General features: G+C 39.6%; 2 protein-coding genes across 2 annotated transcripts in view; both read left to right on the top strand.

Annotated features, from left to right (window-relative positions):
• The window catches only part of HBE1 (hemoglobin subunit epsilon 1), a 254,659-nt gene that overhangs the window by 28,747 nt on the left and 208,793 nt on the right, over positions 1 to 17,119 (top strand). The gene's annotated exons all lie outside the window — the stretch shown is intronic.
• On the top strand, positions 13,347 to 14,340 carry LOC466382 (olfactory receptor 51I2-like). Its single transcript, XM_009459793.3, has one exon. It carries the CDS (start codon positions 13,453 to 13,455, stop codon positions 14,338 to 14,340), a length of 888 nt encoding a protein of 295 aa, XP_009458068.2. The 5' UTR covers positions 13,347 to 13,452.

Genomic DNA, 17,119 nt, shown 5'->3' with positions numbered 1-17,119 from the left:
GTTGTTTCCTGACTTTTTAATGATTGCCATTCTAACTGGTGTGAGATGGTATCTCATTGTGGTTTTGATTTGCATTTCTCTGATGGCCAGTGATGGTGAGCATTTTTTCATGTGTTTTTTGGCTGCATAAATGTCTTCTTTTGAGAAGTGTCTGTTCATGTCCTTCGCCCACTTTTTGATGGGGTTGTTTGTTTTTTTCCTGTAAATTTGTTTGAGTTCATTGTAGATTCTGGATATTAGCCCTTTGTCAGATGAGTAGGTTGCAAAAATTTTCTCCCATTTTGTAGGTTGCCTGTTCACTCTGATGGTAGTTTCTTTTGCTGTGCAGAAGCTCTTTAGTTTAATTAGATCCCATTTGTCAATTTTGTCTTTTGTTGCCATTGCTTTTGGTGTTTTGGACATGAAGTCCTTGCCCATGCCTACGTCCTGAATGGTAATGCCTAGGTTTTCTTCTAGGGTTTTTATGGTTTTAGGTCTAAGGTTTAAGTCTTTAATCCATCTTGAATTGATTTTTGTATAAGGTGTAAGGAAGGGATCTAGTTTCAGCTTTCTACATATGGCTAGCCAGTTTTCCCAGCACCATTTATTAAATAGGGAATCCTTTCCCCATTGCTTGTTTTTCTCAGGTTTGTCAAAGATCAGATAGTTGTAGATATGTGGCGTTATTTCTGAGGGCTCTGTTCTGTTCCATTGATCTATATCTCTGTTTTGGTACCAGTACCATGCTGTTTTGGTTACTGTAGCCTTGTAGTATAGTTTGAAGTCAGGTAGTGTGATGCCTCCAGCTTTGTTCTTTTGGCTTAGGATTGCCTTGGCAATGCGGGCTCTTTTTTGGTTCCATATGAACTTTAAAGTAGTTTTCTCCAATTCTGTGAAGAAAGTCATTGGTAGCTTGATGGGGATGGCATTGAATCTGTAAATTACCTTGGGCAGTATGGCCATTTTCATGATATTGATTCTTCCTACCCATGAGCATGAAATGTTCTTCCATTTGTTTGTATCCTCTTTTATTTCCTTGAGCAGTGGTTTGTAGTTCTCCTTGAAGAGGTCCTTCACATCCCTTGTAAGTTGGATTCCTAGGTATTTTATTCTCTTTGAAGCAATTGTGAATGGGAGTTCACTCATGATTTGGCTCTCTGTTTGTCTGTTGTTGGTGTATAAGAATGCTTGTGATTTTTGTACATTGATTTTGTATCCTGAGACTTTGCTGAAGTTGCTTATCAGCTTAAGGAGATTTTGGGCTGAGACAATGGGGTTTTCTAGATATACATTCATGTCATCTGCAAACAGGGACAATTTGACTTCCTCTTTTCCTAATTGAATACCCTTTATTTCCTTCTCCTGCCTAATTGCCCTGGCCAGAACTTCCAACACTATGTTGAATAGGAGTGGTGAGAGAGGGCATCCCTGTCTTGTGCCAGTTTTCAAAGGGAATGGTTCCAGTTTTTGCCCATTCAGTATGATATTGGCTGTGGGTTTGTCATAGATAGCTCTTATTATTTTGAAATACATCCCATCAATACCTAATTTATTGAGAGTTTTTAGCATGAAGGGTTGTTGAATTTTGTCAAAGGCTTTTTCTGCATCTATTGAGATAATCATGTGGTTTTTGTCTTTGGCTCTGTTTATATGCTGGATTACATTTATTGATTTGCGTATATTGAACCAGCCTTGCATCCCAGGGATGAAGCCCACTTGATCATGGTGGATAAGCTTTTTGATGTGCTGCTGGATTTGTTTTGCCAGTATTTTATGGAGGATTTTTGCATCAATGTTCATCAAGGATATTGGTCTAAAGTTCTCTTTTTTTGTTGTGTCTCTGCCTGGCTTTGGTATCAGAATGATGCTGGCCTCATAAAATGAGTTAGGGAGGATTCCCTCTTTTTCTATTGATTGGAATAGTTTCAGAAGGAATGGTACCAGTTCCTCCTTGTACCTCTGGTAGAATTCGGCTGTGAATCCATCTGGTCCTGGACTCTTTTTGGTTGGTAAGCTATTGATTATTACCACAATTTCAGCTCCTGTTATTGGTCTATTCAGAGATTCAACTTCTTCCTGGTTTAGTCTTGGGAGAGTGTATGTGTCCAGGAATTTATCCATTTCTTCTAGATTTTCTAGTTTATTTGCGTAGAGGTGTTTGTAGTATTCTCTGATGGTAGTTTGTATTTCTGTGGGATCGGTGGTGATATCCCCTTTATCATTTTTTATTGCATCTATTTGATTCTTCTCTCTTTTTTTCTTTATTAGTCTTGCTAGTGGTCTATGAATTTTGTTGATCCTTTCAAAAAACCAGCTCCTGGATTCATTAATTTTTTGAAGGGTTTTTTGTGTCTCTATTTCCTTCAGTTCTGCTCTGATTTTAGTTATTTCTTGCCTTCTGCTAGCTTTTGAATGTGTTTGCTCTTGCTTTTCTAGTTCTTTTAATTGTGATGTTAGGGTGTCAATTTTGGATCTTTCCTGCTTTCTCTTTTGGGATTTAGTGCTATAAGTTTTCCTCTACACACTGCTTTGAATGCGTCCCAGAGATTCTGGTATGTTGTGTCTTTGTTCTTGTTGGTTTCAAAGAACATCTTTATTTCTGCCTTCATTTCGTTATGTATCCAGTAGTCATTCAGGAGCAGGTTGTTCAGTTTCCATGTAGTTGAGTGGTTTTGAGTGAGATTCTGAATCCTGAGTTCTAGTTTGATTGCACTGTGGTCTGAGAGATAGTTTGTTATAATTTCTGTTCTTTTACATTTGCTGAGGAGAGCTTTACTTCCAAGTATGTGGTCAATTTTGGAATAGGTGTGGTGTGGTGCTGAAAAAAATGTATATTCTGTTGATTTGGGGTGGAGAGTTCTGTAGATGTCTATTAGGTCCGCTTGGTGCAGAGCTGAGTTCAATTCCTGGGTATCCTTGTTGACTTTCTGTCTCGTTGATCTGTCTAATGTTGACAGTGGGGTGTTAAAGTCTCCCATTATTAATGTGTGGGAGTCTAAGTCTCTTTGTAGGTCACTCAGGACTTGCTTTATGAATCTGGGTGCTCCTGTATTTGGTGCATATATATTTAGGATAGTTAGCTCTTCTTGTTGAATTGATCCCTTTACCATTATGTAATGGCCTTCTTTGTCTCTTTTGATCTTTGTTGGTTTAAAGTCTGTTTTATCAGAGACTAGGATTGCAACCCCTGCCTTTTTTTGTTTTCCATTTGCTTGGTAGATCTTCCTCCATCCTTTTATTTTGAGCCTATGTGTGTGTGTGCACATGAGATGGGTTTCCTGAATACAGCACACTGATGGGTCTTGACTCTTTATCCAATTTGCCAGTCTGTGTCTTTTAATTGGAGAATTTAGTCCATTTACATTTAAAGTTAATATTGTTATGTGTGAATTTGATCCTGTCATTATGATGTTAGCTGGTGATTTTGCTCGTTAGTTGATGCAGTTTCTTCCTAGCCTCAATGGTCTTTACATTTTGGCATGATTTTGCAGTGGCTGGTACCGCTTGTTCCTTTCCATGTTTAGCGCTTCCTTCAGGAGCTCTTTTAGGGCAGGCCTGGTGGTGACAAAATCTGTCAGCATTTGCTTGTCTGTAAAGTATTTTATTTCTCCTTCACTTATGAAGCTTAGTTTGGCTGGATATGAAATTCTGGGTTGAAAATTCTTTTCTTTAAGAATGTTGAATATTGGCCCCCACTCTCTTCTGGCTTGTAGGGTTTTTGCCGAGAGATCCGCTGTTAGTCTGATGGGCTTCCCTTTGAGGGTAACCCGACCTTTCTCTCTGGCTGCCCTTAACATTTTTTCCTTCATTTCAAGTTTGGTGAATCTGACAATTATGTGTCTTGGAGTTGCTCTTCTCGAGGAGTATCTTTATGGCATTCTCTGTATTTCCTGAATCTGAACGTTGGCCTGCCTTGCTAGATTGGGGAAGTTCTCCTGGATAATATCCTGCAGAGCGTTTTCCAACTTGGTTCCATTCTCCCTGTCACTTTCAGGTACACCAATCAGACGTAGATTTGGTCTTTTCACATAGTCCCATATTTCTTGGAGGCTTTGCTCGTTTCTTTTTATTCTTTTTTCTCTAAACTTCCCTTCTCACTTCATTTCATTCATTTCATCTTCCATTGCTGATACCCTTTCTTCCAGTTGATCGCATCGGCTCCTGAGGCTTCTGCATTCTTCACGTAGTTCTCGAGCCTTGGTTTTCAGCTCCATCAGCTCCTTTAAGCACTTCTCTGTATTGGTTATTCTAGTTATACATTCTTCTAAATTTTTTTCATAGTTTTCCACTTCTTTGCCTTTGGTTTGAATGTCCTCCCGTAGCTCAGAGTAATTTGATCGTCTGAAGCCTTCTTCTCTCAGCTCGTCAAAGTCATTCTCCATCCAGCTTTGTTCCGTTGCTAGTGAGGAACTGCCTTCCTTTGGAGGAGGAGAGGTGCTCTGCTTTTTAGAGTTTCCAGTTTTTCTGTTCTGTTTTTTCCCCATCTTTGTGGTTTTATCTACTTTTGGTCTTTGATGATGGTGATGTACAGATGGGTTTTTGGTGTGGATGTCCTTTCTGTTAGTTAGTTTTCCTTCTAACAGACAGGACCCTCAGCTGCAGGTCTGTTGGAATACCCTGCCATGTGAGGTGTCAGTGTGCCCCTGCTGGGGGGGTGCCTCCCAGTTAGGCTGCTCAGGGGTCAGGGGTGAGGGACCCACTTGAGGAGGCAGTCTGCCCGTTCGCAGATCTCCAGCTGCGTGCTGGGAGAACCACTGCTCTCTTCAAAGCTGTCAGACAGGGACATTGAAGTCTGCAGAGGTTACTGCTGTCTTTTTGTTTGTCTGTGCCCTGCCCCCAGAGGTGGAGCCTACAGAGGCAGGCAGGCCTCCTTGAGCTGTGGTGGGCTCCCCCGGGTTCCAGCTTCCGGGCTGCTTTGTTTACCTAAGCAAGCCTGGGCAATGGCGGGCGCCCCTACCCCAGCCTCGCTGCCGCCTTGCAGTTTGATCTCAGACTGCTGTGCTAGCAATCAGCGAGACTCCGAGGGCGTAGGACCCTCCGAGCCAGGTGCGGGATATTATCTGGTGGTGCGCAGTTTTTTAAGCCAGTCCGAAAAGCGCAATATTCAGGTGGGAGTGACCCGATTTTCCACGTGCGTCCATCACCCCTTTCTTTGACTGGGAAAGGGAACTCCCTGACCCCTTGTGCTTCCCAAGTGAGGCAATGCCTCGCCCTGCTTCGGCTCGCGCACGGTGCGCGCACCCACTGACCTGCGCCCACTGTCTGGCACTCCCTAGTGAGATGAAACCGGTACCTCAGATGGAAATGCAGAAATCACCCGTCTTCTGCGTTGCTCACGCTGGGAGCTGTAGACCGGAGCTGTTCCTATTTGGCCATCTTGGCTCCTCCCCCAATACATATAAATTAGGTTTGTAATAAACTGAGACAGAAAGAGGACAGATTTTGAGATGAATACAGGCAGGAATGCTCCCGGGAATGAACCTGGGAGCTTCAAGGAGGTGAGCCTCAAAGGGACCGGTAGGAATGTGGTGCCCACTGGTTCCCCACTGAGGTGCTCTCCAAGTGCACCTCTGTGCTCATCTCAAGGGATAAGTGTTTCTCTTTCCTGTCAGAGCCATTTTCTCCAGATGTGGTTATTGGCTGCAAAGGGCCCACCATCACTACTCATGGGGCCCCCAAGAGACTCATCTCCCCTGGCACTCACGAAAATCAGTTGATGAATTTGGATATAAGTATACAGCCATGAAACCATCACTACAATCCATATCATAAACATATACATCACCTCTAAAAGTTCCTTCCCACTCTATTTATTTATGATGATGAAAACACTTAAGATCTACCCTCTTGGCACATTTAAAAATATACAAAATAGTATTGTTAACTCTAGGCATTATTTTGTACAGTAGAACTTTAGGACTTATTCATCTTGTATAACGGAAACTTTGTACCTTTTGACCAATACCTTCCTGTTTTTTGATGGCCTGTTAATGTGCTAGGCAAACTTCAGAGGATATTTTACTTTACCTAGCTAGTTAGCTATCTAACTCTGTAACATATCAGCAAGCTAATGATATAGGTAAAATATTATTCTTGTTTTACAGCTGAAGACACTGAAGTGTAAAGAACAGATTAAGTAACTTGTCTAGGATAACACAACTAGTAAGTCAAAGAACAGAAGATGAAAATCACATAGTCTGAATCCCAAATCCAAGACTGGTGTTATTTTGGGTTGGTGACATCACTGTGAAAAGTCTTGCAGTTCTTGTCCTTCCTCTTATCGGCTTGTTCAGTGTAAATACATGAAATACTGATGGTCTTAGTTTAGGCTGGAGACCTAAGAGATACCAAGTCACAAAGGAGGCTCATTCTTTAATCCAGTGACTATTTTTTGGGCACCTAAACATGTCAGACCCCTTCAGCATGGAAGGGAATCCTTGGAGTATGATACAAACAGGCATTTACCCTCTGAGTGCCCCCTTGTGGCCATACAGCATAACAGCTAAGAGTACCTAAGTTCAAATGCTGGTGTTGTCACTTGTGTGATTTGTGACTATAGATAAGTTATTTAACTCACAGTGGCTCCATTTTGATATGCAAAATATGAATCTGTTTCATAATATTTTCAAATTTAAACGAGTTTATAGAATTAGTCAACACATAAAGCTCTCAATAAGTATACATGAATGTTATTACTGGGGGGAAATAGTTATAATCCACTGAGATGTCATGATTACTGTCTGTGGTATCCAAGGAAAGGATTCTCTAACACAGCCTATAGAGCTAAAGATTTCTCTACTGCACATGGACTTGGATTAATTAAGGTAGAAAGGTGAGTAAATCACTTTATGAGGATTTTATGTGAGGAATGAAGAGAAGGTTTGGATTGGAATTTGGTTTCATCTAAAAAGAATCAAGACTCCAGTGTGGTCCATGCTACAAGATGGTACTGTGAGGCTGCTATGGATCTAGATACAATGGCAAAGAAACATAGGTTGAATAGGTGTATGCTAGTCACATGTACCTTACCATGTGTGTCATCCAATTTTGCAAAAGCTTGTGGAAGGAATGCTGATGCTGTTATGCTGATGGTTTTGGTTATGGCAAAAATATTAGTTGTGTGCCTAATATTTGCTAAACATCATGCTGGGTGCCTTGAATATATTAAAGAATAGGAGAGACGGTCATGTTTCATGGAATTTACATAATAACATAGAAGAAAGGCAATAAATGCATACTTTTCCATTTATGTTAGATCATTTAATCATAACTCTGCAAGATGTTAGACAAGATCACTGGAGAATGTTATGTAAGTATTAGTAGATCCTCATTCAGGCTAAGGGGTTAGGGGGATCCATAAGGCAGTAATATTTAAATAATATTTAATATCCACAAGAGTTATTGGATAAATAACTAGCCCAGTGAAGGGAAAGTGCATGGGGAAAAGCTTCCAGGACATGTGAAACAGCATTTGTTAAGGCCTTGAGGTTGGAGTGATCCTTGCATCTTCGAGGAACTGAAAGGAGGTCATTTTTTTTGGAACAGAACAAGAGAACAATGATTCAATATATTCAATGTAAAGTTGAAAATGAAGGTCATATTACACAGTGTTTTACAGGCAATATGAGTGTTTGGATTTTATCATCATGAAAATAGCATGATGAAAGTTGACTTAATATTGATGTAATATGGAGAATGAATTAGAAGAGGGCTGAATAATGTGGGGAAGTCCATTAAGATGTTATTGAAATGTTGATATTTGGGTCTAGAGAGTGACTGTAGGACTGGTAAGAAGTCAGTGAAATAGAAAAATATTCAGGATTTGGATCCAAAAGGATATAATAGTTTTGCAAGTAGAGTTCATAAGTCAAACACCTATTTATTGAGCTTACTCCTCCTTTTATCTGGCCATTTCTAGTTTATCTTTCTGGTCTCAATTAAACTAATTTTCCAGATTATTTTAGTTCTTCTCCATTAAAGTGGTTCCTATTCCTACCACCCCAAACTTACTCTCTAAAGCAAATTAATGCATGTAATTATTTGTTTAGCCTGTTGTCCTGATAACTGTGAGATTTGAGAAAATGCTTATCCTGTTCACTGTCATACCTGAGCACCTCCTTCAGCGTGGTTTTTTCTCTCAAAGATGAGTTTACACTAACCAACACATTGAAATGTATGTGTGATGTTATTAATTTCCAGTGAGAAATAGAATTATTGCATTGGCACAAATTATCTTGTCAACTTGAATAGTAAACACTACCTGGGGAGAAACATATCATGATTATATTTCTGGGTAAACAACAAACAAGAGGAAAAGGCTTAACTACAAAATTCAAAAATTTCGTGTCTTAAGTTTGGATAGATAAATATCAATCTCCAAAAAAACCAATTTATGAATTGGTTAAATTATTAATTTGTTAAAAAACAGTTCATTAAATCATGGTACTTAGCGGGCTAGTTGGGTCTTCTCTAGAGACCTGCTTGATTATTGTTGTCCTTCAAGTCTCTTTTGTTGTTCGCCTTTATCTCCTCCTGTAAGTGGTGATTTTATGTGTGTGTGTTGGGGGGAGTACATCTGTTTATAATCATGAATTTTAATCCTGGATTGAAATGAAATCTTTTCTCAACCAATAATTTTATGATATGGCAAGTTGTGTAATCTCTTTGAATTTCAGATATTTCATCTACAAAAGGTGAATAAAAATTCTCATAGGTGCTTTGAATATTAAATAATGCATATGAAGATTGTTGTAAGTTTATGGTATGTGCTTGGTCATCAATAAATAGTAATTATTTTCCATGGCTTATATTTGTAATTAGGTTAAATCAGTCAAATCTCAAATGTTTGGTAATCATTATTTCCTATAAGGGTGTCTTTTTATGTCCCTCTTCTGATGTCTTGTGATGGAATTACTGATTAATTCTAAGAAGGCAGACTTATTTTTCTCATTTCCTAGTAACTACAGGCACTTTCCCATGCACACTCTCTCCCCATTCTCATGCACACATTTACACACACACACACACACACACACACACACACTCATTTTGTAATTTAAAACAATTAAATTTTTTGTCCTATAATTTAAAACAGTTGTAAAATTTCCAGTGAAGTTCTAGTTTTTCATGAGGAAGTCTTTGATGTGTTTTAAGGCATCAAATATTACACACATATGTTTATAAAGAATTTGAATACTCTTCTGATGCTCTAAATGTGTATGCTTATTTTTCCTTTACATAATTCCATATTGCTTTCAAGTATGATAAAATGTATTCATAAGGTTTTCGCTGATAACCAAATGAGCTAACTGTGTCAAAAAACCTAGCAGAATCACAGATACTTAGTAAATAAATATTGTTCTCACATTAACTCTTCAGCCAAGATAAATGCAGATAATTTGGGTCTGCATCAGGATAATTATAATTATCTAACACTGTTTGAACTCTGTACAATTTCTAACTCTTTAAATAATTCGTCTGTGCATATCAGCAAGCTTCTTACCCCTTAAAGCCTTCATTTCTTCATTATGAAAGGTTGAATGTGATACAAGATGGCCCCGACATCCTTTTACAAAATTTAAGACCCTTACATTAGTTTCTTAAAAGTCAAACACCCCTCAGACTCCTCCAAAACTCCAGAGTCAACAGGCATTTGCACCCCTTATTCAAGATTTTTTTTCTGGCATATAAAAAATTGGCAAGTCCTTATGATAGTTCTTGTTTAATAAGTGTTTACAATGTGATACTGTTTCAAATATGCCAAGATGTGTAGGAATTTGTGTATCATTTTACAAATAAGGAATTTGAAACATGAACATATCAACTAATTTTCTTAATGACATTCATTTAGACAGGGAAGGAGCTGGTTTTGAATCCAGGTCTGGCAGTAGGGTGGCAAGTTGTATCAGTTTGCCAAAACTGAGGAGTTTCTCCTAATGCAGGACTTTTAGTGTTAAAACCAGTACAGGATGGGGCAAACAAGGATGGTCACCTTACCTGATGACTCTAAATAATTAGGCTGCTATCCGTTGTGCCCTTTGACTTCTTGAAATGCATTTAAGTTGTGGTATGCTTACTGGAAAGAACCCTAATCTGAGAATCAGTGAGAATCAGTGGTCTAGGATTCAGTTCAGCTCTGTTATTGGCTTACTGAATGGATTCTTCCTGGGCCTCAGCTCTCCTACAAAATGAGGAGCTGAAAATGTTGATCACTTCAAGCCAGTCTTCATTCTCAATTCCTTTGAAACTTCTAAGTGGGAGAAATGGCAGAGCACAGAGGAGTCCTTCACTCAAGATTTTTTTACAGTCCCTGCTGCCCAGCTACCTCTTGGAGCCCTTGGACTTAGCAGACCCTGGGGACTCTGAAGACGCAGCTTTATAGAGCTCAGAGCAGGGAGTGGGTGGAGGCTGGCAGTGGGGCTGTGTGCAGTGTGTGCAGTACTTGGTATTTCTCCCTTCAGCGGACACTTCACCAGCCTCTCTCCTCCCACCCACCAGAGCTACCCTGAGGAGGTAAGTGGGGACCTCATCTCTTCCCCCACAGAGGCCCTCAGGCACCTCCTTCATAGCTTCAAAATCCTTAAGTGATTAGGGTACAGGGATTTGAAGGAGAGGCAGTCTGTTATTTAAGGTAATTTTTATTTTCCTACACTCCATTTCTCTCCCCACATGCACATCCCTCATCTAGTTGGTTCCTGAACTGCCACTATGCTGGCTTCGTGCTTGGAGCTTCACTGTGTGGTTCTGAGCGTGCACAGCTCTGGCTCAGAGGTGCATCTTCTGAAGCCTTTGTTTGGTGTGAATGCCTCAGTGCGATTAACTCATATGCCAGTATTCTCATAGATGGTGGATAAAATGGTGAAACAAAAGGGAACCTTTGATTGGGAAACTGAATGTGGGAAGACAGTTTGGAGATGGGATCCGGAACTTTCAGCCCCTCAATGTCCCTCTTTATCACAACTTTCCTAGTTGCCATTTATTCAGTACATCTTGTGCCAGGAGTCTGAATAAGCACCTTCAATGTTTACTTTGCATTACTCTTTCTATTCTAGAGATGTGAAAATAAGACGTGAGGAAGCTAAGTAAATTCACAGCTTGTACGTAGCAAAAGTGAAATAAAAAGTCAGTTATTAGATGCTAGGGGAGCTATTTTTACTTACCTAAACAATTTTACAGTAAAAACATGTAGCTCTTATGTTAATACATTCTTCCTGTTAATAAAATGTTTTATTTGATCAATTTTTTTTTTTTTTTTTTTTTTGAGACAGAGTCTTGCTCTGTCACCCAGGCTGGAGTGCAATGGTGTGATCTCAGCTCACTGCAACCTCCACTTCTTGAGTTCAAGGGATTCTACTGCCTCAGACTCCCGAGTAACTGGGATTACAGTCATGTGTGACCACGCCTGGGTAGTTTTTATATTTTTAGTAGAGACGGGGTTTCACCATGTTGTCCAGGCTGGTCTCAAACTCCTGACCTTGTGATCCACCTGCCTCGGCCTCCCAAAGTGCTGGGATTACAGGTGTGAGCCACTGTACCTGGCCTATTTGATCAATATTTTAACCATTAAAACTAGAACTGGTAATCTCTGAGTCCTAGTCTAGGGCTCTCTATGCCCTGTCACTTGCCTAAGCATTGAGAATAAAATGAGAAGAAACACAGACAGTTACAGGGAGTTATAAATTTTTGGGGAAACAAAGATACTAATCAAATAACTAAACAAGTACATAATAAATGCACTAAAATTTAAGCTGTGATAAGAAAAGTCACAAAGAAGTATATGTGTGAGTATGTACAGCATCCAAAATTATGAGAAGAAATGAAATGAATGATCAGAATTATTGGAAGATTACAAGTTCTTATGTGGTCTTGCAGCTTCTATGAGCCATGGTAAGGACTTGAATTTTTATTTATTATTTCATAAGGTAAGTGAAGCCATTGATAGGTTTCTAGTAAAAGAGTAACATCACTTTATATTAAAAACAAATAATTTGGTTGCTTTGTGTCGAATGAATTAGACAGAGGCATGATACTAAGCTGGGTGATCCTCAGGAAGGTTCTGCAGATATTTTGGTTGAAGATGTTGAGGGATGAGTGACAGTTGGAAGTGAGATGGAGAGAGGAAACCAGCGTTTATGATGGATTAATAGACTTGTAAATAGGAGAGGGTGAGAAATATTAAGAATGACTTCCAGGGTTTTCTGGCATGACCACGTGAATAGATGGTGACTGGTGATGAGATGATAACTTTGAAGAGGATAAAACATGATAATTGACATAAAGTTCAGTTTTGCACATTATGTTTAAGATGACAATGAACTCTTACATTTGGAAGTCCAGTTGGAAATTGGCTGCGTGAATACATATCGAGAAGAGAAGCCTGAGCAGCAGACATATATTTGGGATAATTGAGGCACAGAGCAGAGACATGGAGGACATTATGGGTAGACAATAATTTCCAAGGTATTAGTTGTGAAAGTGAGTGGAAAATGGGTGATTACTCGGAAGAAATGAGGGGGCAATTAAGAGGTTTGCTGAAGTTTGTGATTGTTTGTTTTCTACGATAGTAACTCCCAAAATTGATCCTCGGGGGGAAGAAGTGATAATGGGTGGGACATATTTGCATGCTGATAGGAGTGACCTAAATTCCTGATACTCACACTTGGCTGCACACGGGAATTGCCTATGAGTTTAAACACATGCTGATTTGTGAGTTCTACCTGCACAGTGTCAAATTTAATTGGTATAGGTTTCTTCTGAGGAAAGGAATATTTGAATGCTTCTTAAAATAATCTAGCATACAGCACAATTTGAGAATCTGTGGTCTAAACAGAGATTAAAACAAAATCCATGTTAAAATATAGAAAGGCAAAACCAAGAGAGTAAGGTGTGGAGGAATGTGACATTCTGGACCCTTGGTGAATAAGTGAGGGGTTCAAGCCACAAGGAAAAGGCAGAGAACTGAAATAATGCTTGAGTATAGGCAAGAGAGGAGAGACAGCTTAGAATATACACAAAAGATGTCATCACTTGCACAAGACAGAATCAATCAGTGGGTGGGAATATTAAGGAAAGACTTCATGGAGGACATGGTGCACCTCACTTATGGAAGAAACTGATGGCTATGACCCAGTAGAGAGAAAGGGGAAATCATTTTCCACCATTAGAGAAAGACATCAACCAATGTAAAAAACTATATAGACACAAGAAAAATAAAGGATAATATCTAAAAATTAGTCAAAGGTTTCTATGGGGAAGAACCTGGAGCTCATGACAGACCTAAGGGTGCTGCCAGGCTATAGAAGGTCTGAAATGTAATCTGGTTTTTTTTGAACTTTCCAAATCTTTGGCACTGGAATCTAAGCATCATTGTCTCTCCTAGTTTTAGATATCAACCACTCCTAGTCTTCACTTCTCCCACCATCTCACCTCAATTCACCCAGGTTGCGTTTCCCTAAAAGTCACTCAGAAACCCTGATGGGGGGCTTTGGGACTAACATCTCAAGTACTACCAGCTTCACTCTAACAGGCTTCCCTGAGATGAAGGGTCTGGAGCACTGGCTGGCTGCCCTTCTGCTGCTGCTTTATGCTATTTCCTTCCTGGGCAACATCCTCATCCTCTTTATCATAAAGGAAGAGCAGAGCTTGCACCAGCCAATGTACTACTTCCTGTCTCTTTTGTCTGTTAATGACCTGGGTGTGTCCTTTTCTACATTGCCCACTGTACTGGCTGCTGTGTGTTTTCATGCCCCAGAGACAACTTTTGATGCCTGCCTGGCCCAGATGTTCTTCATCCACTTTTCCTCCTGGACAGAGTTTGGCATCCTACTGGTCATGAGTTTTGACCACTATGTGACCATCTGTAACCCGCTGTGCTATGCCACGGTGCTCACTGATGTCCGTGTGGCCCACATTGGCACATCCATTGTCATCCGCAGCTTCTGCATGGTATTCCCACTTCCCTTCCTCCTGAAGAGACTGCCTTTCTGTAAGGCCAGTGTGGTACTGGCCCATTCCTACTGCCTGCGTGCAGACCTGATTCGGCTGCCCTGTGGAGACACTACCATCAACAGCATGTATGGCCTGTTCATTGTCATCTCTGCCTTTGGTGTAGATTCACTGCTCATCCTCCTCTCCTATGTGCTCATTCTACATTCTGTGCTGGCCATTGCCTCCAGGGGTGAGAGGCTTAAGACACTCAACACATGTGTGTCACATATCTATGCAGTGCTGATCTTCTATGTGCCTATGGTTAGTGTGTCCATGGTTCATCGATTTGGGAGGCATGCTCCTGAATATGTGCAAAAGTTCATGTCTCTTTGTACCTCCAATGCTCTACCCAATTATCTATTCCATCAAGACTAAGGAGATTTGCAGGAGACTACACAAGATGTTATTGGGAGCTAAGTTCTGATCAAGGAAAACTGTCCTGGAAAGGCTTAGAGTTTCTTTGTTGTTGCTGATGTTTGGGTGTACCAGGTTAGTCCTTTGGAGCCTTTCAATCTCCCTCCAGACGTACACCTATAATTGTGTATCTGCCAGAAGTTATATGGGTTAGCCAGGCTACAACTTGTAACGCAAAACATCAGGCTGCCCTATATTGTAATTAACTGTCACAGGTTGCACAAGTGACTTCTCTCAGACCCAACAAGAAAGAGAGTCTTGAATTGAATCCTTTTTGTCCTAATGTACTAGTAACATCTATGCTTTCAAGTAATTCTCAGAAACAGACAAAAACTAATGCATACATTCGTTATATAATGTTATAATGTAGATTATGTTACCTGAGATCATATCAACCCAGAATATTTAAATAATCATTCTGAATATCTTTAAACTCAAAAACTAAAGATATGTAATAGCTGTGACCATGTTTACACTTCTGAAATAAATAAGAATAATCCAGAGTTCTGTAAAATGGAACAAAAATAGAAACCATACAACACATGGAATTCAGAAGTTTAGTACAAAGAAAAATGTTTTATAGAAAAGTCACATGCTGTCATCATTGGGCATGACTACAGAGAGGATTGAATGACTAGAGGCAGCTAATCAACACTCCAAATCGAAGCCTAACAGAGGTTGTTGACTGATGGGGTGGTAAGTCCACCTCAGTGGCAGTGGTTGCTTGGCTGCATAGTTGGCTGAAATATGGGCTCGTGTCCTGCAGTGAGCAACCCAGACAACAAGCTTAAGCACGTGCCTGAGCAGAAGAGGGATAGCTGAAGGCTGTCAGCAAATTCACAGAGAATTAAAGCCACAAAGAAAGAAATCCTCTGAAAAACCATGCCAAGAAAACACAACCCAGGCCACACAGGCAGGTGCACACTTAACAGATTTAAAAAGAATGATATGTGGACTTTAACTGGAGAGTAAACAGTTAGTGGACAGGCCATGGCATAACTCAACTCCAATGGATGATTAGGGAATGAAGACATGTAAGAAGAAAATTACTTTTTAAAAAGCAATAGCTAATAATTTTTTTTCCTCATAGGATCATGGAATAACTTTTCTAAAATAAAGCCATAGGGATCAAATAACATGATCATTTACTAAACATAGTTGCAGTATAGACTTGAATTTCTCCCAAACACCCCCTGAACGTCTCATTAAGCAATGAGGAGAGAAAAGCAAAACAAAATTAAAACTTACAGATGACATCTTTGGCAAAATCACATGACAGAAAAATCTTGCCCCCAATTGGAGAGGACTGTATGCTAAGCAAAAATCTGGGCATATGGTTTTGAGATTGACTGGTGAAACTGGGAACAATACTTGCAGGCTCTAAGTGCTCATAAACATAAGAGGATAAAGAAGTGCTGTGGTGGTCCTCAGCATTTGAAAATCTCAAAAATGTCCAGCAAATGAGCTCTTCCAAAAGGATATAGCCTCAGCCCAAAGGAAAGTACATTAAGCAAATAAAGATCCACTTGCATAAGAGAGAAAGAAGGCTCTGATCGTAGAGGAAAGGGCTTAGAGAAAGCAGACACAAGAAAGTGATGCAACAGCTAAATACAGCTTCCCAAAACCTGTGGCGTTCTGGGGCTGGAACAGAAGGAAGCAGAATGTCCTCCTGGACCAGACTTCACTCTGACACACAGAAGTGGCTTCAAAGAAAGTGCTACTTTGAGCCATTTGAACAGCAACAGAGGGACCCCTAGAGCTGCAAAGCTATAAAAGCTACTCTGCCATTGCCTCTCCCTTCAGAGGATCCCACAAGTCATCCCAGAAAGCTATACTTACTTATATAGAGAGACAAAAAAGAGATATGTGCTAATTCTATACACAGTTATGAGCAAAAATAAAAGACATCGATGACAAAGATGAATCCATGGCGCTCAGGGCCATGCTGATGATAGCAATCTCCCTCCTTTTTGTTTCAAGTCTTTTTTTTATTAATCCTAACATTTCAGTGTCTGCATCTAAATATCAGAAACCACATTACTGACTTCAATATTTTTTAGGCTTTTAAAAAATGCATCCTTTCATTTCCACAGTAAAATTGGGAATTCTCATAATAAGGCATATGAATGGGAAGAGTGAGTACTTCTGCAACACTAAAAAGTATTCCTATCATTTATATCATCACATATATGTAAATATAGATATAGTTTTACTATTGTCTAATGAGTATTGCCTAATTCCCTAATTAACAGACTTATGAAAAAAGCCTCATCTTTATGAAATAAAATATATTTGTTCAAACTGGTAATATAAATATTTTACAGTGTATTGTCGTCTAAGTAAATGATAAATTATCAACCTTTGCCCACTTTTTGATAGGGTTGTTTGTTTTTTTCTTGTAAATTTGTTTGAGTTCATTGTAGATTCTGGATATTAGCCCTTTGTCAGATGAGTAGGTTGCGAAAATTTTCTCCCATTTTGTAGGTTGCCTGTTCACTCTGATGATAGTTTCTTTTGCTGTGCAGAAGCTCTTTAGTTTAATTAGATCCCATTTGTCAATTTTGGCTTTTGTTGCCATTGCTTTTGGTGTTTTGGACATGAAGTCCTTGCCCATGCCTATGTCCTGAATGGTGATGCCTAGGTTTTCTTCTAGGGTTTTTATGGTTTTAGGTCTAACGTTTAAGTCTTTAATCCATCTTGAATTGATTTTTGTATAAGGTGTAAGGAAGGGATCCAGTTT

Source organism: Pan troglodytes, chromosome 9, assembly GCF_028858775.2.
Source record: "Pan troglodytes isolate AG18354 chromosome 9, NHGRI_mPanTro3-v2.0_pri, whole genome shotgun sequence".
NCBI classification, from domain to species: Eukaryota; Metazoa; Chordata; class Mammalia; order Primates; family Hominidae; genus Pan; species Pan troglodytes.
Note: the sequence above shows the minus strand (reverse complement) of the source record. Positions and strands in the feature narration are given on the sequence as shown.

Excerpts from the sequence above, each read along its gene's own strand:
- LOC466382 (XM_009459793.3), top strand. The coding sequence starts at position 13,453 with ATGGGGGGCTTTGGGACTAACATCTCAAGTACTACCAGCTTCACTCTA.